General features: G+C 44.4%; 1 protein-coding gene across 3 annotated transcripts in view; it reads right to left on the bottom strand.

Moving 5' to 3' along the window:
• Positions 1-2287: 2287 nt before the first annotated feature.
• sim1a (SIM bHLH transcription factor 1a) overlaps positions 2288-27464 on the bottom strand; it is a 34521-nt gene continuing 9344 nt past the window's right edge. For all 3 annotated transcript variants that reach the window (XM_061673588.1, XM_061673589.1, XM_061673590.1), the window contains 5 exons: positions 27351-27457; positions 19675-19822; positions 12036-12201; positions 8660-9068; positions 2288-8072 (listed from right to left, as the gene is read on the bottom strand). In XM_061673588.1, the coding sequence (XP_061529572.1) occupies positions 7378-8072; positions 8660-9068; positions 12036-12201; positions 19675-19822; positions 27351-27457 (1525 nt within the window). In that variant the 3' untranslated portion in view covers positions 2288-7377. The remainder of the gene's footprint in view (positions 8073-8659; positions 9069-12035; positions 12202-19674; positions 19823-27350; positions 27458-27464) is intronic.

Raw genomic sequence — 27464 nt, 5'->3', positions numbered from 1 at the left:
TTCTCCTTTGGGCTTGTCCCGTTAGGGGTCGCCACAGCGCGTCATCCTTTTCCATGTAAGCCTATCTCCTGCATCCTCCTCTCGAACACCAACTGCCCTCATGTCTTCCCTCACTTCATCTATCAGCCTCCTCTTTGGTCTTCCTCGAGCTCTCTTGCCTGGCAGCTCCATCCTCATCATCCTTCTACCAATATAATCACTATTTCCTCCTTTCGACATGTCCAAACCAACAAAGTCAGCACTCTCTAACTTTTTCTCCAAAACATCGAATCTTGGCTGTCCCTCTGATGAGCTCATTTCTAATTTTATCCAACCAGGTCACTTTGAGAGTGAACCTCAACACCTTCATTTCCGCCACTTCCAGCTCTGCTTCCAGTTGTCTCTTCAGTGCCACTGTCTCTAATCCATACATCATGGCCGGCCTCACCACTGTTTTATCAACTTTGCCCTTCATCCTAACAGAGACTCTTCTGTCACATAACACACCTGACACCTTCCTCCACCCGTTTCTTCACTCCCTGACCACACTCACCATTGCTCTGGACGGTTGACCCCAAGTATTTCAAGTCCTCCACCCTTGCTATCTCTTCTCCCTGTAGCCTCACTCTTCCCCCACCAGCCCTCTCCTTCATGCACATATATTCTGTCTTACTTCGGCTCATCTTCATTCCTCTTCTTTCCAGTGCATGCCTCCATCTTTCTAACTGTTCCTCCAGCTGCTCCCTGCTTTCACTGCAGATCACAATGTCATCTGCAAACATCATGGTCCACGGGGATTCCAGTCTAACATCATCCATCACCACTGCAAAAAGGAAGAGGGCTCAGGACTGATCCCTGATGCAGTCCCACGTCCACCTTAAATTCGTCTGCTGGAGCTGTGGTGCGACTGACACAACCTGAAGCTGAACACGCTCAAGACGGTAGAGATGATCGTGGACTTCAGGAGGAATCCTTCCCCACAGCTGCCCCTCACGCTGTCCAGCTGCCTTGTGTCAACCGTCGAGACCTTCAGGTTCCTGGGAATTACAGTCTCTCAGGACCTGAAGTGGGCGACCAACATCAACTCCGTCCTCAAAAAGGCCCAGCAGAGGATGTACTTCCTGCGGCTTCTGAGAAAGCACGGCCTGCCACCGGAGCTGCTGAGACAGTTCTACACAGCGCTCATCGAATCGGTCCGGTGTTCTTCCATCACAGTCTGGTTTGGTGCTGCAACAAAAAAGGACAAACTCCGACTGCAACGGACAATCAAAACTGCTGAAAGGATTGTCGGTACCCCCCTACCCACCATTGAGGACTTGCACGCTGCCAGAACTAAGACAAGAGCGTGCAAAATCCTCTCGGACCCTCCGCAACCGGGTCACCAGCTCTTCCGGCTCCTTCCCTCAGGCGGGCGCTACCGATCAATGCAAACTAGAACTAGCAGACATTCCAACAGCTTCTTCCCTCTTGCAATCAACTTCTGAAACACCTAACCTACAATTCCATTACAATATGCTGGCAATTTTTTGACTTGAGTTTGTTGTCACATTTCTGTGGGGCCAATTATGTATTACTCGTGCACTCACTGTAGTAGTCTCGATACGCTGCACTATTTGCATATCTGTTGTTTCGACGCCCATTGCACAATGGTCATTTCACCGGACTATTGCTATATTAGTCAGTTCAAACTGCCCCGAGTGCTAGAGGACTCTGCATCTTTTTGCACAATTGTCAAAAAATAAATGTGCCGGTCTTACCAGAGAACTCGCAACCCTTTATTGCCCAGTGACGGTTTTTCTCAATGTCTTTATGTCTCCAAAGTGTTCTCTGTCAATTGACCGTCTGTTGTCGTACTAGAGCAGCTCCAACGACCGGAGACAAATTCCTTGCGTGTTTTTTGGACATACTTGGCAAATAAAGATGATTCTGAGGATGAGAAGCTTTTAAGGGAGAAGAAGCAGATCAGCCTGGGATGAATAAAGCAAACAGCAAACGTCTATCGGCTGATGAGGAGACTTTCTCTCTTACCTCCACATAGGCACAAATCGTCAGGCTTGGATGGAGAAATTTATATATATATGTATTGATTTTCATCAGCTCTTTATTTGCCAGTGCAGCTTCACACAACCTGTGCAGATTTTTGTGACGCTTTCAGTCAATTCAGTTGCAAACAGTCATTTGATTAAATGTTATGGGGTGAATCTGTCCAAAAACAAAACATACTTAATCTCTGCAATCTTATTTTATTTTTTTAAAGAAACACACTCAGTTTTACATACAAGTAACTTTGGGATGATTGTAGCAGTGTTTAAAAAAAATAAAGAAATATATATATATATATATATATATATATAAAACAATACAATAAAGAATACAATAAAGAAATATAGATACAGTATATCCAAAATGACATGGTGCTCAAAACATGCTAGGTACTATCGATTGGGTCTATTTACAAGACACCATAAATAACAGAGACTGAGGACATAATTTAGCTCATGATAAGATTACATTTCAAAAACGAAAATCCTGGGTACGAACGAGGCCATAGGCCTCTAGCCCATATAAGATCAAAATGGTTGCTTCGGGGCCTTTAGTAGTGAAGCTGTCCTTGGTATTTAAACAGGTCAAATTGCATATCTCCCTGCAGTAATTGTCAAATGGCTACTATGGAAAGAGTGCATAATTTTTATTGTGTAACTTTGTGGTAGTTTTGTTGTCACGACAATCATTACTTTCATCCAGTGTATGAAGCTGCAGACATCTTGTGGCATGATAAGAGTAACAAGTTCCCTTGTTTATCACTTCGCATCTATGAGCGTCATAAGTGTAATGAATCCGTATTGCTGTTCAACTACATTATACGAGGGTGGCACAGTGGCCGACTGGTTAGCACATCTGCCTCACAGTTCTGAGGACCCGGTAGGTAAATTAAAGACTCTACATTGCCCGTAGGTCTGAATTGTGAGTGTGAATGATTGTTTGGTGATACAGCGGCTGGAATACGTAATTAACGTCACCATTTTTCTCTCTAAAGATATTTCCAAAAGGTGCTGTTGACATGAAAATTCCACCAGCTGTTGGGAACAACCCAAGGAATCCATACATCCAAAGAAAGTAGAACAAATAAGATCAGAAATTAAGTTGTGTGTAATCATGTGAAATGGCACAGGGGAAAAGTATTGAACACACCAATTGGTATTTATTTCATACTTTGTACAAAAGCCCTTGTTTGCAATGATAGCTTCAAGACACCTCCTGTACGGAGAAACTAGTCGCATGCATTCCTCTGGTGTGATTTTGGCCCATTTTGTCCGCGGGGACATGGGACAAGCTGGCAGAGAGAGGGTGCAAGTTCTCTCTTCCGGGCTTCTTACAGCAGCTGTACGGACACATTGTCAGCCTGAGCCAGTGACATCAAGACTGAAGTTTTTTTTTTTTTTTTTTTTTAACAACCCAAGTAATCCATACATGCAAAGAAAGTAGAACAAATAAATCATGGGCCATGGCGGCGGAGTACATTATTCACTGTTTTCCTTGTGACAACAGGACCTGCTATTTCCAGGTCTTTTTGAAGCTCTCCATAGGTGGTCCTTGGCTCTTGGACAACTCTTCTGATTATTCTTTGCACTCCTCGGTCGGAAATCTTGCGAGGAGCACCTGATCGAGACAAATTTATGGTGGTATGATTGGCTTTCCACTTATGTATTATGGCTCCAACCGTGCTCACTGGAACAGTCAGAAGTTTAGATATGCGCCTGTAACCAATGCCATCGTTATGTCTTGCAACAACTACTTTGCGATGGTCTTCAGAAAGCTCTCTGCTCTTACCCATCATGAGATGAGCGTCTTGACTCACATCTTGGCAATGAGACCTTTTCGTTAGCCATCAATTAGGACTGCACCATCTGATATTCATTTGCACTGGCAAGAGGCTGGATTGCTGTTTGATTATTGATAGATTTTAGGCGTTGTCTTGGCATTGCATGCCATTTTGCACCACCCTTTATTCATATGTTCAATACTTTTTCCCCGTGTCATTTCACATTTTTACACACGCATTAGTTTCTGAGCTTAGTTCTTCTTTCTTTGCATGCATGGATTATTTGGGTTGTTCCCAACATCTGGTGAAATTTTCAGGTGAATAGCACCTTTGGAACTATATTTAGTGAGAAAAACGGTGACGTGTTCAATACTCATTTCAGCCGCTGCATGTGCCTTGCGATTGGCTGGCGCCCAATTCAGGGTGTACCCCGCCTCTCGAGCAAAGTTAGCGGAGATAGGCTCCAGCACGCACCGCGATAAAAGATTTGCATATTAGTCAGTTTACAATGATACAGTGGGTACGGAAAGTATTCAAACCCCTTCAATTTTTTACAGCCATTTGCTAAAATCATGCAAGTTATTTTTTTTCCTCATTAATGTACACACAGCAGCCCCATATTGACAGAGAAAAAAAACGAAATTGTTGAAATTCATGCAGCTTTGTTAAAGAAAAACTGAAATATCACACAGCCATAAGCATTCAGACCTTTTGCTCAGTATTTAGTAGACGCACCCTTTTGAGCGAATACAGCCATGAGCCTTTTTGGGAATGATGCAACAAGTTTTTCACACCTGGATTTGGAGATCCTCTGCCAGACTGAGGAGAGGCTTCTGTCGGGCCACGCTGCCATAAAGCCCAAACTGGTGGGGGGCTGCAGTGATGGTTGACTTTCTAGAACCTTCTCCCATCTCCCGACTGCATCTCTGGAGCTCAGCCGCAGTGATCTTTGGGTGCTTCTTGACACTCTCTCACCAAGGCTCTTCTCCCCCGATTGCACAGTTTGGCCGGACGGCCAGCTCTAGGAAGTCTTCTGGTCGTCCCAAACGTCTTCCATTTAAGGATTATGGAGGCCACTGTGCTCTTATGAATGCTTAAATGAAGCAGAATTATTTTTTGTAACCTCGGCCAGATCTGTGCCTTGCCACAATTCTGTCTTTGAGCTCTTCAGGCAGTTCCTTTGACCTCATGATTCTCATTTGCTCTGACATGTACTGTGAGCTGTAAGGTCTTATATAGACAGGTGTGTGGCAGCTTTCCTAAGCACTTAAATGATTTTAGCAAATGGCTGCAATCGAACAAAGAGTGAAACATTTAAGGGGTCTGAATACTTTCCGTGCCCACTGTATACCAGAGATGTTTCATATGCATCACTGCAAAGTGTACCACAGGCAACTTTTATTTCATCTCAACCAAAAGCTTTGATAAAAACAGCACAAGGTTTTGCACAAAGTGAAGAATTGCACGGATGGAAACGAGGTTGAAGCATAGACCCAATCCCATTGTTGTCATTATACTGTATTTACTCAAAGAATGTGCATTTATCAGAGTGATTTGAATACAATGTTCATTCAAGTTTAAGTAAAATGCAAACCTTGAAATGGACAAAGAGAACCCCAACAAAGAACCTGACTCAGATTCTTATATAGTCGCGATTTTGAAATCAATGGTATCGATGCTTATTTTGTTGTTAATGTTGTTCTTCCTGTCCACCTGCATATCTGGAAACTATAACACATATTTTGTAGCGTTGTAGAGGTTCAGTGCTCTAATGCACTTAAAAAACAGTTTGAAGCTTGATCTCGTAAAATGGCAGTTAAATCTTTCTTTGGGCTGCCGCACACAGAGCGACGCGACTGAACCAAACTGAAAGGAACCAATTCCAGTCGCCGACTCCCCACTGCACAGCTACCGACACGCTGCAACCGAAAAACCCACAAAACCTCATTTTGGGACACCACACAAGAAGCGGATTACCCAGGACACTGTAGCTATATTATAATGCTACAAAGAGAAGAAACAATCAAAAACAAAGGGGAGAGAGAGAGAGAGAGAGAGAGAGAGAGAGAGAGAGTGTGTGGATATTTGAGATACTGTTGGCTGTACACATCAGTGTTAGGAAAGTTCATTTTCTACGCAAAGTAGTTCTAAGTTCAGTTCACGCTTGCACAAAATATCAACTAGTTCATTGAACTCGTTCAGGGACAACACTAACACTGGTGTAGTTTGGTGACAGAGTATGTCATAATTGGCAGTTAAAAGTCATCATCGTTTCTAAGAAAACAAATATTCTCAAGTTATATTTTTCACACTTTTAATGCCAAATTGCCTTTCCCATTAGGTGTCCGAAATGAAGTTTCATCATTTTCAACATGTTTTCTGAAGTTGCTAATTAAATCTCCCAACAAATGCATTTTAGTTTCTTCAGAGTTGTTTGGTTCTTTTACAAAGGGTCCTTCTTTAGCACTGAAGCTGTATTTATCGTTAATGCTAGTGGAGAGAACCTCATTATGTCGTTGCAATACTCCAGCAGATCAGCAGGAGTAGCAGACAACAAAATAAATGGCGTTATTTCATAGATATCAATGAATATGCATGAATTTGTGAAAGCGTCGTAACTATTGCATGTCTTTACCATGATTTAAATTTTATAAACACGAGCGCGTCATAGGTTTAATGAGTAGTTAGGATCATTTATGCACCTGTAACTGCAGAGTTTGAAGGGCAACACGTAAAGTGTTCAACTTACACGATTTTTACGAAGCTCTTTCCATCTTTATTGTTCCGCACTTTCGCCTTTACGGTTATCAAACGAAGTGTATTTCAATGGGCCACCACCATTTGCTCTGTCAATAAGGGTTTTCTTTCATTTTAAATCATCAATAACATTTTGAAAATAGGACTTGAAGCCTGGCTCTTTCAGCATGGGAGACATTTACTCATACAAAACCAAAGGCGGCTTTAATAAAAAAAACATTTTTTTAAATAAATGTAAAATTTGCAAGTGTCTTTACCATTATCGATGAAAGTATATGAAAGTGACCCATTTGCTGTTACTGAATTGTACGGCTTGGCAGCGGCCGGCTGGATGTTGCTTCATACCAGGAAACGTCATTTTTGTTGCTAAAGATCATGTGATTGAACGTGACATTTTTGATGGGTTGTTAAAGTTGCGACTTTGCAAAGCTGTTACCGTGCAGTTCAAATTCCGAATCAAAGCAAAACTCGTCGTAGGCAGTCGGCCACTTACGAAAGCTAGTTTCAGAAACCCACATAATTGCGGACAGTTCAGTGGCGTGCAGTCGTGTCGCTCGGTGTGCAGTCTACCAGTCAGAAATGAGATCTGGTTATCATCATCATTATTATTACTGCTTAAATCTTAAGATTAGGAAAAAACACGTGCGTGTTTTACGTGTTCTAAACTTTAACTCTACAGTACCGAGAAGTCATTTTCAGAGAACGTCAGCATGATAAGCATAGAGGAGCCTGAATCAAAATAGCAATACTTTATGGGGGCTAACCAGCCAGTCACGGGGGTTACTGCCGTCAGTCCCAGTGTGTGGGTAAAATGAGCGTTAGCTGCCATTGGTGATAATGACAGAGGTGCCTTTGTGTCCGGGTGTCTGTTCCGCTGGCATGTGGAGGTGAGGGGTCAAATCCGTGTCGGCAGGAGCGCAGTAGGCTCGGAGACTCTCTTGGTCGTAGAGGTGATCAAGAGCATAGCTTGTCAGGGGGTAAGACGTAGGCTTTTCCAAGTATGGCTTAAAGTGGGTGTGCGGCGGGTACAGAGCTGGGGCCTGGGCGGGAGAATCTGAAGCTGGGCCCGGTCGACCACACGGGTAATGTAATTGGAAAGAACGTGGGCTCAGGTCTGTCTGGAGGTAGTCTTTGGACTTGCTGAGGGTTTCACACGCTGGGCTGAGCCTTGACAAGTGGGCGGGGCTGCGCACCGGGCTAATCACGTGACTCAAACCGTGACACACCACGGCCTGTATTGGCCTTTGACTATACTCTGAGGTACAGCAGAGACCGGCGCTGTTTAACAGTCCATTGACCTGCCCCAGAGGAGTGTTTGGATGACCCTTTTGTAGTTGAAGTCGACTTTCTTCCTCCTTGATCATATGATGTGTTGCTCGTATAAGTGTGTCCATCTTACTGGGTTCCTTTGGGCTGAATCTGAACTGTTCAGTTCGCTGGAGATTTCCTGCGTCGCTGGTGGAGCCTCTCTCTGGAGAGCTCAACACACTGTCTTCATCCCAATGACTCAGACCTTGAAGACACATGAGGATACAGTAAGCAGCCTTTCATACACTGAGCTGTTAATGGATAGGTTTACATTTTGGAAGGAAAAAAAAAAGGCCTGATATGGCCATACAGCAACTTCTAACATGGAATGTAAACGTTGAATGTCGATATTTTTTAAGCAACATGTCAGTTTGTTGTATATTTATTTGCATCTGCTTTTATTTTGCTTCATTTTACTCTGCTGTCTGCAGCCAGGTCAGAATTGCGAATGAGAATTTCCTCAATTGCCTTTCATGGATAAATGAAATTTGATTAAAAAAAAATAAAATAAAATGCAGAAATGTATCGAGAGAGAGAGAGAGAGAGAGAGAGAGAGAGAGAGACAAAATCCCCTCCCGTGTCAGCTTTGAGTCCACACACAGAATTGCCGTCAATGTAACTTGTATGACAGGAAGGAATGTTAAAGGTTACTTAAAATATGACCTGCATTATTTTCTTTTTTTTTTAATATGAACTATTTAGAGATCTAGCAGCATCACGGAACAGATTGTGGTGAACCTTAGGGGTTTCACTGCACTTAAAGTGTAATAAAAGTTCGATTTTCGATCTTACCGTCGTAGCTGGGGACTGCCGTGATATGTGGCATGCAGCGGTCATATCCTTCATGGTTTTCCACAGAGCCTTTGCTTAGGGGCAAGATTGCCCTTGTTTTACTCCACCACGTGTCGCTGCTGGGAGGAGGCACTCCAAGGAAATATCGCCCAGCCTTACATCGACCCCGCTCACAACTTCGACCTTGAGCGTGCACACGGACGTGTTTGTGGCCGTCACCGGTACGACGCTGCTCTTCAGACGCACTGAAGCACAGGGGATCAGGATCAGTGAACCGCTTGTACGCATAGGAGGTGTCCATGCCTTCATTTGTCTCCAGCATCTGTGGGGTGGCCGTGTCAGTAAGGAGGCTTCCCCTCCAGGGACTATCCTGACCTGAGTCTGACCGCTCTGTCTGAAAACTTGGACACTGGGTTGAGAGAGACACAAACACACACAAATAGTTGTCAAGTAGTTACAATGAAAAAAATTATCACCTTTGTGTAATGCCGGCAGAGTTTCAAGCAACAAACAAGACGACTCTGAGCTTTGCAGCCATTAGGGGCACCAAAACAGGCTGATGACAATGCATTTTGCCTTGTTTAAATGTTCATCTGCTGACCATCATTAGTGGGTCACTAATTGCTAAATCTCTGTAATCTATGTGCCGACTGGTTAGCACATCTGCCTCGCAGTTCTGAGGACCCGGGTTCAAATCCGGCCACGCCTGTGCGGAGTTTGCATGTTCTCCCCGTGCCTGTGTGGGTTTTCTCCGGGGTTTTTTTTTTCTCCTGATTTCTTTTTTTTTTATGTTTTGTATGTTTGTCACACTTAAATGTTTCCCATCATCAAACAAATTTACATATTAGTCAAAGGCAATACAATTACACAAAATGCAGTATTTAAATGAAGGTTTTTATTATTAAGACAGGCAAAAATCCAGACCTACATGCCCGTGTGAAGAAACGATTGGTCCGCCTGTTAAAACAAAACCTAACTGTGGTTTATCATATCGGAGTTCAATTTCACGAGGCACACCCAGGCCTGATACTGCCATACCTGTTCTCAGTCAAGAATCACTTAAATAGGACCTGCCTGACAAAGTAAAGTAGACCAAAAGATCCTCAAAAGCACGACATCATGCAGAGATCTACAGAAATTCAGGAACAAAGGAGAAAGAAAGTAATTGAGCTCTATCAGTGTGGAAAAGGTTATAAAGCCATGTCTAAAGCTTTGGGACTCCAGCGAACCACAATGAGAGCCATTATGCACAAATGATGGAAAAATAGAACAGCGGTGAACCTTCCCAGGAGTGGCAGGCCGACCATAATTACCCCAAGAGCGCAGCGACGACTCATCCAAGCGGTTACAAAAGACCCTACAACAACATCCAAAGAACTGCAGGCCTCACCTGCCTCTGTTAAGGTCAGTGTTCATGACTCCACCATTAGATAGAGACTTGGCAAAAATAGCCTGCATGGCAGAGTAGATGGAAACCACTGCTGAGCAAAAACAACATTAAGGGTCGTCTCAGTTTTTCCAGAAGACATCTTCATGATCCCCAAGACTTTTGGGAGACAAAAGTTGAACTTTTTGGAGGCTGTGTGTCCAATTCCATCTGGTGTAAAAGAACATCGTAATAACAGTAAAATATGGTGGTGGTAGTGTGATGATCTGGGGAGGTTTTGCTACTTCTGGAACTGGAAAACTTGCTGGGATAAATAGAACCATGAATTCTGCTGTCTCCCAACAAATCCTGAAGGAGAATGTCCGGCCATCTCTTTGTGACGTCAAGCTGAAACGAACTTGCGCTCTGCAGAAGGACAATGATCCAAAACACACCAGCAAGTCCACCTCTGAATGGCTGAAGAAAGACAAAATGAAGACTTTGGAGTGGCCAAGTGAAAATCCTGACCTGAATCCTATTGAGATGCTGTGGTATGACCTTAAAAAGGCGGTTCTTGCTCTAAAACCCTCCAATGTTGCTGAAGTACAACAATTCTGCAAATATGAGTTGGCCAAAATTCCTCCACAGCGCTGTAAGAAACTCATTGCAAGTTATCACAAATGCTTGATTGCAGCTGTTGCTGCTAAGGGTGGCCCAACCAGTTATTAGGTTTCGCGGGCAATCACTTTTTCACACAGCCCCATGTAGGTTTGGATTTTTTCTTCCTTAATAATAAAAGCCTTCAGCATTTTGTGTTTACTTGTGTTGTCTTTGACTAATATTTAAATTTGCTGGTTGGTGGGAAACATTTAAGTGTGACAAAAAAAATATATGAAACGCTGGCAAACGCTTTTTCACACCACTGTAGAGAGAGAGAGAGAGAGAGAGAGAGAGAGAGAGAGAGAGAGAGAGAGAGACTGTAAGAGACTCTTCCAGTCTCCTTAAATCACTGTTGCAACCTGCTAATGACACTGTGAAATTTAAAGCTCAGTGGCCACTTCCCTCTGAGAACATCCTACCATCGAGGCGAGGCACTATTAATCAATTGTTACAGGAGGCATCATCTTGGTCTCATGATGTCAAAATGTCAACAGTATAATGTTGAGGACTGTTTATATATCAATTCTAATTCATTCATCCATTTCCTATACCGCTTACACTCATTAGGGTTGTGGACACCAGCCAATTGCAGGGCACATATCGACAAATATAGACATACCGCCATTCACAGTCGCATTCAATTCTAAGGGCAAGTTAGAGTCTTTAATAAACCTATCATGCATATTTTTGGAATGTGGGGGGGAAACCAGGGTACCTAAACACCAACACAAGCACGGGGAGAACATGCAAACCCCACACACAGATTTAAACCCGCGACCTCTGAACTGTGAGGTCGATGTGCTAATCAGTTGGTCACAGTGCCGCCCCAATTCTAATTGAACCAGGTCAATTATTGGTCAATGACTCAAACACCTGTGGTGACCAGTTGGATATGGTTATAATGTATTGTAGAGCGTTTTAGGTTAATCCTGTAATTTCAGCCCAAAGCAGATGATACCATCAACATTTGTGCGTAGTGTACTGTATGTGCAAGCATATATACAGTACAGAGAGTATATCTAGAAGGCTAGCAAATGTGCCACATTTAAACAGCACAGGAGATAACTCGGAATTACAAATAATTGTTCAATGTGGCTGGAAGAACTGTAGACTGCTGCTACAAGTGGTTTGCCAAAATGAACAGGAGAAACAAAACAACATTCTTTAGGATGTGTTTCATGACTTCATTAAGATGATGTACAGTGGATGTTCCCCACAGGGATTCATGCAGCCATGGTCAAAAAAATAATAATAAAGAGTCCACATTACTCTCATAGAATGCTTGACTTCTTTTACACTTTATCAAAAGGCTAAACACTTGATAAATATTTACAAATATTAAATACTCACTTGACTGTATGGTGAAAGTCTAGCTTTGGTTTTGGGGCGGGATACTCTGCTTTTGGTGGCTCTGCCTATCTCTGTAAGGCTGCTTGCTGTGTTGCTGCTGAAAGTGAAGGAGACCTTGGACATGACCTGATCCAGAGAGAACTGGAAGCCTTTGTACTCCGTCTCCCTAAAGACAAAAGTATGAATTAAATGTTGTGCATTTTCTGATATTCTTTAGATATTCTGAAGTTGCATTTCAAAGATGTATTACGGTGCATAATTACCGAGGCAGAGAGGCCAGTCTCTTCAAAAACCACATACAGTATAGTTTTTATTTTCTCTTCCAGCAAAAGCCCCTTAGTATTTGTTTAAGCATTAAGAGTCTCATCGTGTTGGAAGGACCAGCACACATCAAGAGTTGCGTGTCCATGTGTGACAGCATTAATACTTGTTGGGATGTTCTGAGAGAGCTGGAACGGCTGTTGCAAGGCTTTTTTTTTTTTTTTTTTTTTTTTTTTAACCAGAGGGATAGAAGCAAGGCCTTTAACAAACACTGCACAGAGGGAAAGCAGACCAATCAAATACATTATGAGATTAAAGGCTATGTCTGGCTAAATCAGGCCTGCAGAGTGTGGATGTCTTACTACTGGGAAAAAGGAATTGATTTCTCTCTGAAGTACTCTATGGATGTTGCCATGGCAAAACGGGCTGGGACAAGAGGAAACCTTGGCAGGGATTTATTTGAGACAAATAGTGATCCATTCTTCCTTTGCTCTCAGTGTTTGGTCACACAGACTAGATCGCAATAATGTAGACACAATACATCCGGAAATATGCTTTTCATCGGATTGGACATTCTTCATTTATTCTTTCTTAGAAGTAATCAAAGCACTTTTACAACATTGCCAAAATTCATTAATTCACACCATTTATATCTTTACAGTCATCATGACCGGGATCGCATCAGAAAGCCTTACTTTACAAGGAGGAACCAGATAAGGGCATCCACTCATGTTTCTATTTGCAAACCACTGTTAATGCCAGTACAGTACAACCCCAATTCCAATGAAGTTGGGACGTTGTGTTAAACAAATAAAAACAGAATACAATGATTTGCAAATCATGTTCAACCTATATTTAATTGAATACACTACAAAGACAAGATATTTAATGTTCAAACTGATAAACTTGATTGTTTTTAGCAAATAATCATTAACTTCTATGGCTGCAACACGTTCCAAAACAGCTGGGACAGGGTCATGTTTACCACTGTGCTACATCACCTTTTCTTTTAAGAACAATGTTACAATGGACAAACTATTTTATAAAATGATTCAGTCTGTAGTTTCAAAAAAAAAAAATCTCAATTGAATAGTCCAAGACTGAATAAAGCAATGTGTCTGTGGATGAAAAAGTGAACCGTGGGGCTAAAATGTACACACGCAGATACGTACAAAGCCGGGTAGTTCAAATGAATGAGTGAGCAAGATGCTTTTAAAAAAATCCACACACTCCCTTTTATTTTTGCCCACACACACACTATCTTTAGCAACCTGCTTCTGCCTGAACTATGAATCTATTTTTTTATGTGTTAATCCATCCATCCGCTTATCCGAGGTCGGGTCGCGGGGGCAGTAGCTTTAGCAGGGATGCCCAGACTTCCCTCTCCCCAGCCACTTCATCCAGCTCTTCCGGGGGGATCCCGAGGTGTTCACAAGCCAGCCGAGAGTCTCACATTTGGAGGTGCTGATTCTCATTTCAGCCGCTTCACACTCGGCTGCAAATTGCTCCAGTGAGAATTGGAGATCACGGCCTGATGAAGCAAACAGAACCACATCATCTGCAAAAAGCAGAGATGCAATACTGAGCCCACCAAACTGGACCCCCTGTATGCCTCGGCTGCGCCTTGAATTCTGTCCATAAAGGTTATGAACAGAATCGGTGACAAAGGGCAGCCTTGGCGGACCAACCTCCAACTCTGGTCATACAGGGACCGAACAGCCTGTATCAGGGGGTTCGGTACCCGATACTCCCGAAGCACCCGGCACAGGACCCCCCCGAGGGACACGGTCGAACGCCTTCTCCAAGTCCACAAAACACATGTAGAACTCCCATGCACCCTCAAGGACCCTGCCGAGGGGGTAGAGCTGGTCCACTGTTCCACGGCCAGGACAAAAACCAAACTGCTCCTCCTGTATGTTTTAATTAACGTAGTAAAGTAGAATATACTGTATGTACAGCGTCAAACGCCTGTACAGGTTTGCTGTTTAGGGTGTCCAATGGCTCAATGTGCCGGGGTCAGTCGGCAATTCTCATTTTATGCAATGGTCCAGTCTAATCGGGTTCGACAGCATCGCGCAGTCCGCGGCAGGCCAAAGGGAGAGCCCTGTGGCGGAAACTGTATCTTGTTCTTTTGGTCACGACCCACAGCTCATGAGCATACTGTAGATGAGAGTAGGTTGACCGGTAAATTGAGAGCTTTGCCTTTCGGCTTATGTCCTTCTTCACCACGACCGATGGATACAGAGCCTGCATCGTTGCAGATGCTGCACCAACCTGCCTGTCAATCATACGCACCATTCTTCCCTCACTCGAGAAGATACTTGAACTCCTCATCCATTTGAGGCAGGATCTCATTCCCAAAATGGACAGGGCACTCCACCCTTTTCTGACTGAGTACCATGATCTAAGATTTGGAGGTGCTGATTGTCATCCCAACCACTTCACTCTTAGCTGCGAACCACTCCAGTGAGAGTTTACAATCGTGGTTTGAAGAAGCCAACAGAACCACATCACACGCTAAAAGCAGAGACATAATACTGAGGTCACCAAATCGGACCCCTTAAACACCTCAGCTGCGCCTAGAAATTCTACCCATTAAGGTTATGAAGAGAATCAGCGACAACGGCCAGCCTTGACTGAGTCCAAACCTCACTGGAAATTAATCCATCTTTACTGCCGGCAATGTGAACCTAAGTCAGACACTGGTGGTACAGGGACCGAACAGCCCATATTAAAGGGCCCGGTACCATGTACTCCCAGAGCAAGCCCCACAAGACTGACCAGTTCACATGGTCCAAGTCCACACATGTAGACTGGTTGGGTGAACTCCCATGCACTCTCAAGGACCCTGTCGAGTCCATTGTTCCACGGCCAGGACGAAACCAACACTGCTCCTCCTGAAACTGAGTTTCGACTTGGAGACAGACCTTCCTCTCCACAAACCCTGAGTCGACATTACCAGGAAGGCTGAGGAGAACTATAGAATCCCCCTGTAGTTGGCACACACCCTCCGGTCCACCAAAAGAGAGTTGCCAACCCAGAGGCATTGTCCCCGATGTCCATGTGATGGTCCAGAGGTATGTTTACGAGGAAAGCTCCACAACATCCAGAGCCTTTATGAGCGCCAGGCGGATTTTATCCACCCTTGGGGCCCTGCCACTGAGGAGTTTAACCAAATTGGTGACCTCAACTTCTGAGACAGCAGAGTCTGCCTCAGAGTCCTCAGACTCTGCTTCCTCATGGGAAGGCGTGTCAGTGGAATTGAGGAGGCCAACCAACTCACAACATCTCGTGTAGAGATCAGCAGTGCCCCATCCCCACCATACACAAAGTTGACCTCCTGTGACGCCGGATGGCTTTGAAGCCATTCTGAAGTCATTCTCCATGGCTTCACCGAACTCCTCCCACGCCCAAGGTTTTTGTCTCATCCAACACCAAAGCGGTGTTCTGTTTGGCCACCCGGCACCCATCAGCTGCCTCCTGAGTCCCATAGGCCAAAAAAGGCCCAATAAGACACCTTCACCATGACGGCATCCCTTACTGCTAGTGTCCACCAACAGATGGCCGCCACAACAGGCACTGGCTACCTTATGACCGCAGTTCAGTTCAGCCGCCTTAACAATGGATGCACAGAATATGGTCCAACCAGACTCAATGTCCCCCACCTCACCCGGGACATGGACGAAGTTCTGAGGGACGTGGGAGTTGAAACTCCTTCTGACAGGGAACTCTGCCAGATGTTCCCAGCAGACCCTCACAATACGTTTGAGTCTGCCAGGTCGGACCAGCATCTTCCCCTACCATTGGAGCCAACACACAACTAACTAGGAGGTGATTGGTTGGAAGCTCCGCCCCTCTCTTCATCTGAGTGTCCAAGAAATGCGGCCGCAAGTGCGACTACAAAGTTGATCATCGAACTTGGTCTTGGTGCCAAATGCACATTTGGACACACTTATGTTTGAACATGATGTTCGTTATGGACAATCCGTGACAAGCACAGAAGTCCAATAACAGAACACCGCTTGGGTTCTGATCGGGCCGTGGGACCATTCCTCCCAATCACGACTCTCCAGGTCTCGTAATCATTGCCCATGTAAACACTGAAGTCCCCCAGCAGAGCGAGAGAGTCCCCAGTGGGAGCACTCTCCAGCACACCTTCCAAGGACTCCAAAAAGGGTGGGTATTCTGAGCTGCATAAGCACAAACAACAGTCAGGACCTGTTACCCCTCCCAAAGGCGGAGGGAGGCTACCCGCTGGTTCACCGGGGTGAACCCCAATGTACAGGCACCGAGCCGGGGGGCAATAAGTATTGCCGCACCTGCTTGGCGCCTCTCACCATTGGCAACTTGTCCAACCCATCTCAAGAGGACTGGTACCAGAGCCCAAGCTGTGTGTCGAGGTGAGCCCGACTACATCTAGTCGGAACTTCTCAATCTTGCACACTAGATCGGCCACCTTTCCTGGCAGAGAAGTGACATTCCACGTCCATAGAGCCAGCTTCTGTAGCTGGAGATCAGACCACCAAGGTCCCTGCCTTCAGCCACCACACAGCTTACTTTGCACCCAATGGCCTTGGCCCCTCCCACAGGTGTCCATGGTGTTGCCAGACCTCGTTGGTGCAGGCCCGGCCACCAGGCATCCGCCATTGAGCCCCACCTCCAGGTCTCGTGTTTAAGATGTAAATTTTATTTGTATTGAATTCAGTGAGTCTTTCGCATACCACTAGAGAAAGCCCTTGTACCACTAGTTGTACTTGCATTGTAGTTTTTAGGTTTTTGTGAATCTCAAGTTTCCCCTTCACTTCCCTATTAAACATGTAATCTATCCATTTATTGTTTTAGTGATCGTATTTTTAATTGAATTGATTTGCCCTTACCTTTCTTAGTCTGTTATTTTTTCAATGTTCATATAAAACTTAAATAGAGGAGCCATCCTTTCACTTCACCTCTTTGTCCTCACTTGTACTCTTCTGTGCTGGCATCAAAAAAACAAAACAAATTACAAGCTAATTTTACTTGTGGATTTAATCATTTAGATGCTCACTTAGCTGAAGTCTGATGAGATTTTTTGAGGATGGCCAAGATTTGCATGAGGACAGTTTCCATATTTTTTTCTCATTTAAATGTTTTTTTAGTATTATTTAAATAATAGTTAATTTCCACATTGATGTTACAAAAAGGAGGCACTTTGGATAACTGGTTAGCACTTCTTCCTCACAGTTCTGAGGACCCGGGATCAAATCCGGCCTCACCTGTGTGGGTTTTCTCCGGGTACACCTTTTTCCTCCCACATCCCAAAAACATGTATGGTAGTTTAATTGAAGACTCTAAATTGCCCATAGGTGTGAATGGGAGTGTGAATGGTTGTTTGTTTATACGTGCCCTGCGATTGGCTGGCGACGAGTTCAGGGTGTACCCCGCCTCTCGCTCAAAAATAGCTGGGATAGCCTCCAACAAGCCCGTGACCCGACTGAGAATAAACGGTACGGAAAATGGATTTTCCAAAAATATTGATGAAAATGATCAACATAAGTCACTGATAGTGTAGTGGTACATTCGCCTGACTTTGGTGCAGGCACTGTTGGTTCAATCTCAGTTGACCACATGTGAATGAGTGTGAATGGTTGTCCGTCACTACACTGCAAAAATGTAAAATCTTACCAAGCGAATGTATCTTATTACGAGTGAAAATCTCTTACTGCGCTTATTTTAAGACTGTTTTGATTTTTTTAAAATACATTTTCAGTAAGCCAAAAATACATGTTTTTAACACACAATATCTTATTTTTAGAATCTTATCAAGTCAAGTCATACTAGTTCCATTGGTAGATTTTTTCACTTATTTTAGGGACAAAATGTCTTGTTTTTAATATTTTCTTACTTCTTTTGAGGCCATTTTTTCCAGTAAAAATGTACCCTGCGACCGACTGACTACCAGTTTAGGGTGTGTCCGCCTTTCGCCCAAAGTCAGCTGGGAAAGGCTCCAGCACCCTGCTACACTTAACAGGATAAGCGGCATTGAAAATGGATGGATGGACAGAATAACACAAGATAACGGGCATGTACAATACATATTTTTTCCTTGCTTCCCCAAAGGGTTTTCAGTATTCTTCCATAGTTCAGATTGAATCCTTTGCGTTACAACATTGAAAATACAATTGTGGGAAAGGGTAAATGACATCACACAGATTTGTGGCACATAACAAAACAAGTTTCCCCTTCCAATCATTTGTGGTTATATGCTTTCACCGATGAAATGTCTTGATTTAAAGTAGTACTAAAGCTCTGAAGTGGAAGGTCTACAGACCATATACAGTATCATCAGATCTTGAACACACAATGGAAGTTCATATTCAGGTGAACTGCCCTTATCACTTCTTATCCATGTCTCTGTAAACAAAGGCTACTGGACGAACGCATTTGCCCCTGATAACATTCCAAACAAAAAACACCCCTTACCTACGGTACCAAAGGTTGTCTTATAGTAACATGTATTGAGCAAAACCTTTAACTTATGTATGTTTCATTTCCCATGACCCGCTTGAGGATAAGCGGTTCAGAAAACGGATGGATGGATGGATGTATTTCAAGCATTTCAGTCGCATATCCCAATTGAGCCATACAGTCACTTCATAATAAAATTCCGAAGAAAAGTGTGTCTCAAAGCAGAAGGAGCCTCAAACACAGGTAAGATGCCAACCTAACAGCGGTTAGCTATTAAAGCGAAAATGCAGTGAAGTCAAGTCAGAGCTGACAGACTATAGCGCCACTACTCTTTATACACTTTGCAGATAGTGGTGGTGGTCAATGGCACGGCCACCACGTTTGTGGCGTACGTTGCGAGAGAGGCTTGCAAACACGGACAGACTTGTATGAGGACAGTTTCCATATTGTAAGACTTAAGGGGACATTTGCATTTGTAGGTTGTACAGTATTTATTTAGAATTTGTATTATCGGGGGAAAAAAGGGGGGCGGCACGGCGGGCGACTGGTTAGAGCGTCAGCCTCACAGTTCTGAGCACCCGGGTTCAATCCCCGGCCCCGCCTGTGTGGCGTTTGCATGTTCTCCCCGTGCCTGCGTGGGTTTTCTCCGGGCACTCCGGTTTCCTCCCACATCCCAAAAAACATGCATAAATTGGAGACTCTAAATTGCCCGTAGGTGTGACTGTGACTGTGAGTGCGAATGGTCGTCTGTTTGTATGTGCCCTGCAATTGGCTGGCAACCAGTTGAGGGTGTACCCTGCCTCCTGCCCGATGACAGCTGGGATAGGCTCCGGCACGCCCGCGACCTTTGTGAGGAGAAGCGGCTCAGAAAATGGATGGAAAAAAGGGGCTACAACCACATAATACAGCATTCTGGCAAATAACAGGTACTTACGTGAGAACGTAGTTGACACTGACAATGCAGTGAGGTCGGGATGAGCGACTGTTGTGTACGACGGTTGCATAACTCTGAACCCACACCCAGCCACCATGTTTGGCCAAGAAACGGTAGTACCTAGTGGTGACTTGCCCTTTCAAAAGCACTACAAAAGAAAAAGCAGGAGGTGGGTTAGTATAGCAAATAGTAGCAATATAGCAATAGTGTCCTTTGGCTTCCGCCGGAGCATGTGACATTTTGGTGACTGAGGGCTCCGTTTTCAGTGAGGCACCTTAATTTTCGTGCAAGACTCGCTGTATGTTGGCAGACCTGATCTTTGCCAAGATGGGTAGTGTCAGCACAGCGAGGGTTTGCCCTGCTTGGCAGAGTGACATTCCGGTGTCAGAAAGTCAGTCTAAATTTGGACCTACTAATACCACGTCTAAATTGTGGCGCGGGGATGTACCGCGTGTTTTTGGTGCATCTGATCGGTGGTCGTGAAGGCAGAAAGACACGCGAGGTCCTTGGACGTGTGTAGTGGATGACATATTTCAACATTCAGCAAACAACAAACAGAAGAAATCAATTAATTGAATGCATTCTTCTTATTATCATCATCATTATATTTTAAAATCCACTTACTGGCCGGCACGCTGCTACGGCAGTCGGGGCTGTGGGGTGAGAGGGTGTGGATCATCGGGGACGATCGTCGGTAGGGATATAAATCAATGAAGTCAGCGGACATATTTCAGCCGCCAGCTGCCAATCACCAGCTCATTCTGTATTTAATAAGTGAATACTGCTAAGGACGATTGCTCCAGCCTCGCATGGTCGCTGAGACCTCTTATGTCGTAATCATATGAGAGATTATTTGCGCCTAAACTGCTTCGATTGGAGACAATTGAAGCCGACCCACACCAGCGCAGACGTCTGCGTGAATACAACCAGAACCCACCCCGTGCTAGTCAGGAAAATAGAACCCATAGTCTCGCATGGAGACATCCATGTGCGGAAGAGGACCATGAGTAATCGGAGCAATCCAAGCGTGGGTGGAGCATTGTCACTGCTCGAGCCATGGTGTGTGGCGATAGACAATGGGGCTCACGCATTCATGAATGCGTAGAAATGTTCTCACTGCGCACAAATTGAGCGGACACGCAAAGTCACCGTCGGATTCATAAAACGTGCATACCGGCCAATTTTCTTCGCGTCGTCGTGCGTATGTTAGTGAATTAGAATTCATTCTGTCGGGGCTCTTGCCCACGAAGTTAAATTACAGAATGGTACAAACAAAAAACTATTTAAAAGCAGAGAATGAACAAACACTGCATATGTCGTTCAAATAAACGGTAAGGAATAAATATAGCACAGCAAAGAGGCATTTGTAGCTGATAAAATTCATGAAATTAGTGTTGGATGCAGCAGAAAATATATGAGCCATATGCCGATCGAAGTATGTCACAATTCCACTATGCCAGCAGTTTGTGATCGATCACATTTCAACATACAGAATCACAGAAAATGATATGAATCAGATTATGGTCGGGATTAGAAAGAATACTGAAGCTGAAGCTGGGGACACACACATGAATGCACATACATGCACATACACTGTATAAGCACTTGAATGGAACGAGGGTAAAAGTGATGAAAACTGTCCTTTTCACAGTTATTTAGGACATGAGTCAACTCATTACCAAATTTGTGGTTTGAGCTATTATCGTTAAAGTTCTTATAATTATTTTTTATAACTGACAGTAGTTCCAATATCTTGGTATCTTATTTTTTTGGAAAGCTGATCCTGCATTTAAGAAATAAAAAAATATTCAAAGCTAACTGGCCCTGTGTTAAAAACTAATTGCCCATCCATCCATCCATTTTCTACCGCTTATCCGAGGTCGGGTCACGGGGGCAGTAGCTTTAGCAGGGACGCCCAGACTTCCCTCTCCCCAGCCACTTCATCCAGCTCTTCCGGGGGGATCCCGAGGCGTTCCCAAGCCAGCCGAAAGACGTAGTCTCTCCAGCGTGTCCTGGGTCGTCCACGGGGTCTCCTCCCGGTAGAACACCTCACCAGGGAGGCGTCCGGGAGGCATCCGAATCAGATGACCCAGTCACCTCATCTGGCGACTCTCGATGTGGAGGATCAGCGGCTCTACTTTGAGATCCTCCCGGATGACTGAGCTTCTCACCCTATCTCTAAAGGGAGAGCCCGGACACCTTGCGAAGGAAACTCATTTCGGCCGCTTGTATCTGGCACCTTGTTCTTTCAGTCATGACCCACAGCTCGTGACCATAGGTGAGGGTAGGAACGTAGATTGACCGATAAAATCGAGAGCTTCGCCTTCCGGCTTAGCTCCTTCTTCACCACAACGGATCGATACAAAGTGCACATCACTGCAGACGCTGCACCGTTCCGCCTGTCGATCTCCTGTTCCATTCTTCCCTCACTTGTGAAGAAAAGACCCCAAGATACTTGAACTCCTCCACTTGGGGCAGGATCTCATCCCCGACCTGGAGAGGGCACACCACCCTTTTCCGACTGAGGACCATGGTCTAAGATTTGGAGGTGCTGATTGGAGGTGCTGATTCTCATCCGAGCCGCTTCACACTCGACCACCAAAGCTGCATTCCGCTTGGCCAGTCGGTACCCATCAGCTGCCTCAGGAGTCCCACAGGCCAAAAAGGCCCGATAGGACTCCTTCTTCAGCTCGACGGCATCCCTCACCGTTGATGTCCACCAACGGGTTCGACAGGCACCAACCACCTTACGGCCACAGCGCCCGTCAGCTGCCTCAGCAATGGAGGCGCGGAACATGGTCCACTCGGACTCGATGTCCCCTGCCTCCCCCAGAACATGAGCTAAGTTCTGCCAGAGGTGGGAGCTGAAACTCCTTCTGACAGAGGATTCTGCCAGACGTTGGCAACTTGTCCAACCCATTCCTCCCAATCACGCCCATCCAGCTCTCACTGTCATTGCCCACGTGAGCATTGTTGTCCCCCAGCAGAATGATGGAGTCCCCAGCGGGAGCGCCTTCCAGCACCCCTTCAAGGGCTCCAAAAAGGGTGGATACTCTTAACTGCTGTTTGGTGCATAGGCACAAACGACAGTCAGGACCCGTCCCCCCCACCCGAAGGCGGAGGGAGGCTACCTAACTAATTGCCCCTCTTGTTAAATCAATAATTAATAATTAATTTTGGTTCAGTTGTTGAATCAAGAAATAACTTAAATCAGGGCTGGGCAACTGGTAGCCGGCTGGCAACATGTGGCCCCTCGATTAATTTTCGGAGGGAAAAAAAAAATAATTCAAGAATCTTTTTTGAGGGAAAATCATAAACACGTTTCCTGTACGATACCTGACCGGTTTTAAGTTGTTTTAGTAGCATTCCCCACTAGTTAGCAGACATCGATTAGTAGCACTTCGACCAGGTCTTCTCCATCAGGAATGTCATCAAAAATAGGAAGCAGTTTTTCTTCAACAAATATAAAGACAAGTCTATGTACCTAGTTTGTTTAGAGACATTGTCAGCCATAGTTGTTTTGTGGCGCTGATGAAAAGAAATGGAGGCTTTCTTTATCTTGGGGAAGGAAGCTTTGTCGTGTAATGACCAGGGAGAGCACGCAAGTATCTTTTATATTTATTAGGTAACGCTGAGCTCAGTTTAGCTTAATTTAGCATTTAACGGAACTGACCGGGAGGTTACTATATCACACACAAATCACAGTCAGGGTTTTATGCAAATGAGGTGCAACATAAATAAGAGAAAGCACGGCCAGCCACCGGAGCTGCTGAGGCAGTTCTACACAGCGGTCATCGAATCAGTCCTGTGTTCTTCCATCACAGTCTGGCTTGGTGCTGCTACAAAAAAGGACAAACGCCGACTGCAACTGACAATCAAAACTGCTGAAAGGATTGTCAGTACCCCCCTACCCACCATTGAGGACTTGCACGCTGCCAGAACTCAGACAAGACAGTGCAAAATCCTCTCGGACCCTCCACATCCCGGTCACCAGCTCTTCCAGCTCCTTCCCTCATGTTGCTACCGATCAACGCAAACTAGAACTAGCAGACATTCCAACAGCTTCTTCCCTCTTGCGATCAACTTCTTAAACACTTAACCTACAATTCCATTGCAACATGCTGGCAATTTTTTGTCTTGAGTTTGTTGTCACATTTCTGTCGGGGCAATTATACATTACTCGTGCACTCACTGTAGTAGTCTCGTCATGCTGCACTATTTGCATTTCTGTTGTTGACCAATAGTGGTCACTCATGCCAGAGTAGCATCTGCTCCATTTGCACACTGATTGAGGAGTATCTGCAACATTTGCACAAATCAACATTGTCCCAGATTATCGCACGACTCGCTTGAAGTCTCGGCGTCCTTTGCACAATGGTCATTGCACCGGACTATTGCAATATTAGTCATTCGAACTGCTCTAAGTGCTTGAGGACTCTGCATCTTTTTGCACAATTGTCCAAAAAAAAAAAAAAAAAAAATGTACCAGCATTACTAGATAACGAGCAACCCTTTATTGCTCAGTGACTGTTTTTTGTCAATGTCTTTATGTCCCAAAAGTATTTTCTGTCAATTGACTGTCCGTTGTCGTACGAGAGCGGCTCCAATTACCAGAGACAAAGTCCTTGTGTGTGTTTTTTGGACATACTTGGCAAATAAAGATGATTCTGATTCGAATATAGGCCAACAATTAATTAATACACACTTTCAACGAACTACAGGTAACATAAACAAGCACAAGCCCACCCAAAACTTGCCTTTGCACACCCTATGAATTCGTCCTCAAACTTATTTGAAAAAATATATATTATATACATCATACATCCATCCATCCATTTTCTTTTACCGCTTATCCTCACTAGGGTCGCTGGAGTGCTGGAGCCTATCCCAGCTACCTGAACCGGTCGCCAGCCAATCGCAGGGCACATAGAAACAAACAACCAGTCGCACCTACGGGCAATTTAGATTCTTTAATCAAACTACCACGCATGTTTTTAGGATGTGGGAGGAAACCGGGGTGCCCGGAGAAACCCCACCCAGGCACGGGGAGAACATGCAAACTCCGCACAGGCTGGGCCGGGATTTGAACCCCGGTCCCTAGAATTGTAAGGCAGATGTGCTAACCAGCCGTCCACCGTGCCGGAACATTACATATATAATATATATATATATTAATATATAATTACATTAAAATATATATACTGGTGATAGCACATGCTTTGGCATTGACAAAAAAACTAAACCTAATTAAAATCGTTGCGAAATAAGCAAGTTATGACTTAATTTCAATGTGCATCCATTGCCTTTGAAGAGAAAATCGACCTTGCCAACATGGCCGCCACGTAGCCATGTCGGTTAACCAGGAGGCTACAGCGCACTGACGCTAATGACCAGGTAATGCTTGATTTACAACCCCGACGCAATCTATGAAATGACAGTTTCCACACGACGATACTTCAATGCCTCCTCTTGAATTGTTGTATGTTATGTGTCGGCACTGACTTGGCAGGGACTTGTAATGGTGCCTACTGCGTAGCTATTAGCTAATAGGTTCAGAAAAATTTACATGCCCTGCAAAAACTCAAAATCTTACCAAGAAATATTTTATTTCTAGTCAAAACTAATTAAGTCAAAGAAGAAGAAGAGGTGGAAAGCGGGTTCTTCGGCAGAAAGAGAAGAGGAAAGCACAGAGCCGAGAACTGAATGTGGGGACTTTGAATGTTGGGACTATCACAGGAAAATCTCGGGAGTTGGTTGACATGATGATTAGGAGAAAGGTTGATATATTGTGTGTCCAGGAGACCAGGTGGAAAGGCAGTAAGGCTAGAAGTTTAGGGGCAGGGTTTAAATTATTTGACCATGGTGTAGATGGGAAGAGAAATGGAGTAGGGGTTATTTTAAAAGAAGAGTTGGCTAAGAATGTCTTGGAGGTGAAAAGAGTATCAGATCGAGTGATGAGGATGAAACTTGAAATTGAGGGTGTTATGTCCAATGTGATTAGTGGCTATACCCCAGAGGTAGGATGTGACCTCGAGGTGAAAGAAGAAATTCTGGAAGGTGCTAGACGAAGTCGTTCTGAGCATCCCAGACAGAAAGAGAGAGTCGTGATTGGTGCAGATTGTAATGGACATGTTGGTGAAGGAAACAGGGAAACAGGGGTGATGAAGTGTAAGTACGGCATCCAGGAAAGGAACTTGGAGGGACAGATGGTGGTAGACATTCCAAAAAGGATGCAAATGGCTGTAGTGAACACTTTTTTCCAGAAGAGGCACGAACATAGGGTGACGTACAAGAGCGGCGGTAGAAGCACGCAGGTGGATTACATTTTATGCGGACGATGTCATCTGAAGGAGTTTACCGACTGTAAGGTAGTGGTAGGGGAGAGTGTGACTAAACAGCATAGGATGGTGGTGTGTACGTTGACTCTGGTGGTGGGGAGGAAGATTAGGAAGACAAAGAGAGAGCAGAGAACCATGTGGTGGAAGCTGAGACAGGGCGAGTGTTGTGCAGCTTTTCGGGAAGAGGTAAGACAGGCTCTCTGTGGACGGGAGGAGCTTCCAGAAGACTGGACCGCTGCAGCCAAGGTGATCAGAGAGGCAGGCAGGAGAGTACTTGGTGTATGTTCTGGCAGGAAAGGAGAGAAGGAGACTTTTTTTCTCAATATGTTGCTGATGCGTTATTTCCCTTGAAATACTGGCATTTCATTTTCCCATTGTTCCCCCCATTCAGTCCACACCAGTAGCTAGCTGCAGCTTTCACCCCTACAATCTCAAAAACATGTTGCTTGAAAGGTGTTATTTCTTTCATGTGCAAACAAAAACACACAATACAGTATGACGATGGTGAAAGCACATTGATAACTTTGCATTCCTTGCAGCTCTGGCTGGCTATATTCAGGTTATAAATCCAGGTTAAAAACTCCTTTTTTTCCCATGCTTTTTAGAGCATTTCCACTTTTGAATGATATTTCTTCCTCTGTATGCTGTTTTAATTGTATTTGTATTTCATGTATTTATTTATTTCTCTTTGTTCTAAATGTTTATAAGCTGTTTTTTTTCTTTGTTTTTAAATGCTTTTAAATGCTTTTTTTTACTTGTTCACACAGGACCAATTAGTTTTTAATAGATTATTTTCCTTAATAAATAAAATCTCCATTTAATAAACTGTGTTTTATATAAACCTGGGTTATCTTTGTCTGATGTTTACATGTGTTTGATGATCTTAAACATTACAGTGGGGAAACGATGCAAAACAAAATTATAACTTGAGGAGGGGCCCAATACTGTTTCACCGCACTGTATGTCCTTTGGAGCGCAGGACTTGTCTGCATGTGCCCTAATCAAATTCACCAAAATCGCGTTCGATCAGCCAGTCTACCCTATGGCAGTATTTACACATGGTCAGAGCAGGCGTAAATTTGAATCAACTTTCTGCCACCAAATTGTCACTCCGCCATGTGCGCATGCAAGGACATTCCCTCTGTTGTGCCGGAACACGCAGCTTGGCACAGCGCGGTCTGCCAAATTAGCAAAGACGCGCAGTGAGCCTTGGATACGCCGGCATTTGCACCCCAAATCGAGTCAACGTTACCAAGTTATTGAAATATTTACTCGAGATGTTTCCTCTCTATCAACTATGAAAATATTGCATGCGTGTCGAATGGTTCAACTACTCACACAAATGATGCGCACAGCGCAGATGGAAGGAGTCACAGCTGTGGACATGATGATAGAGGGTCTTCTCTATTAGATCTTGTGGCTCATAGCCTGTAAGTTCTGCAACACTAAGCA

The sequence above is a fragment of the Phycodurus eques genome, chromosome 4 (assembly GCF_024500275.1).
Source record: "Phycodurus eques isolate BA_2022a chromosome 4, UOR_Pequ_1.1, whole genome shotgun sequence".
Classification (NCBI taxonomy): Eukaryota; Metazoa; Chordata; class Actinopteri; order Syngnathiformes; family Syngnathidae; genus Phycodurus; species Phycodurus eques.
This window is presented reverse-complemented; position numbering and strand designations above follow the sequence as displayed.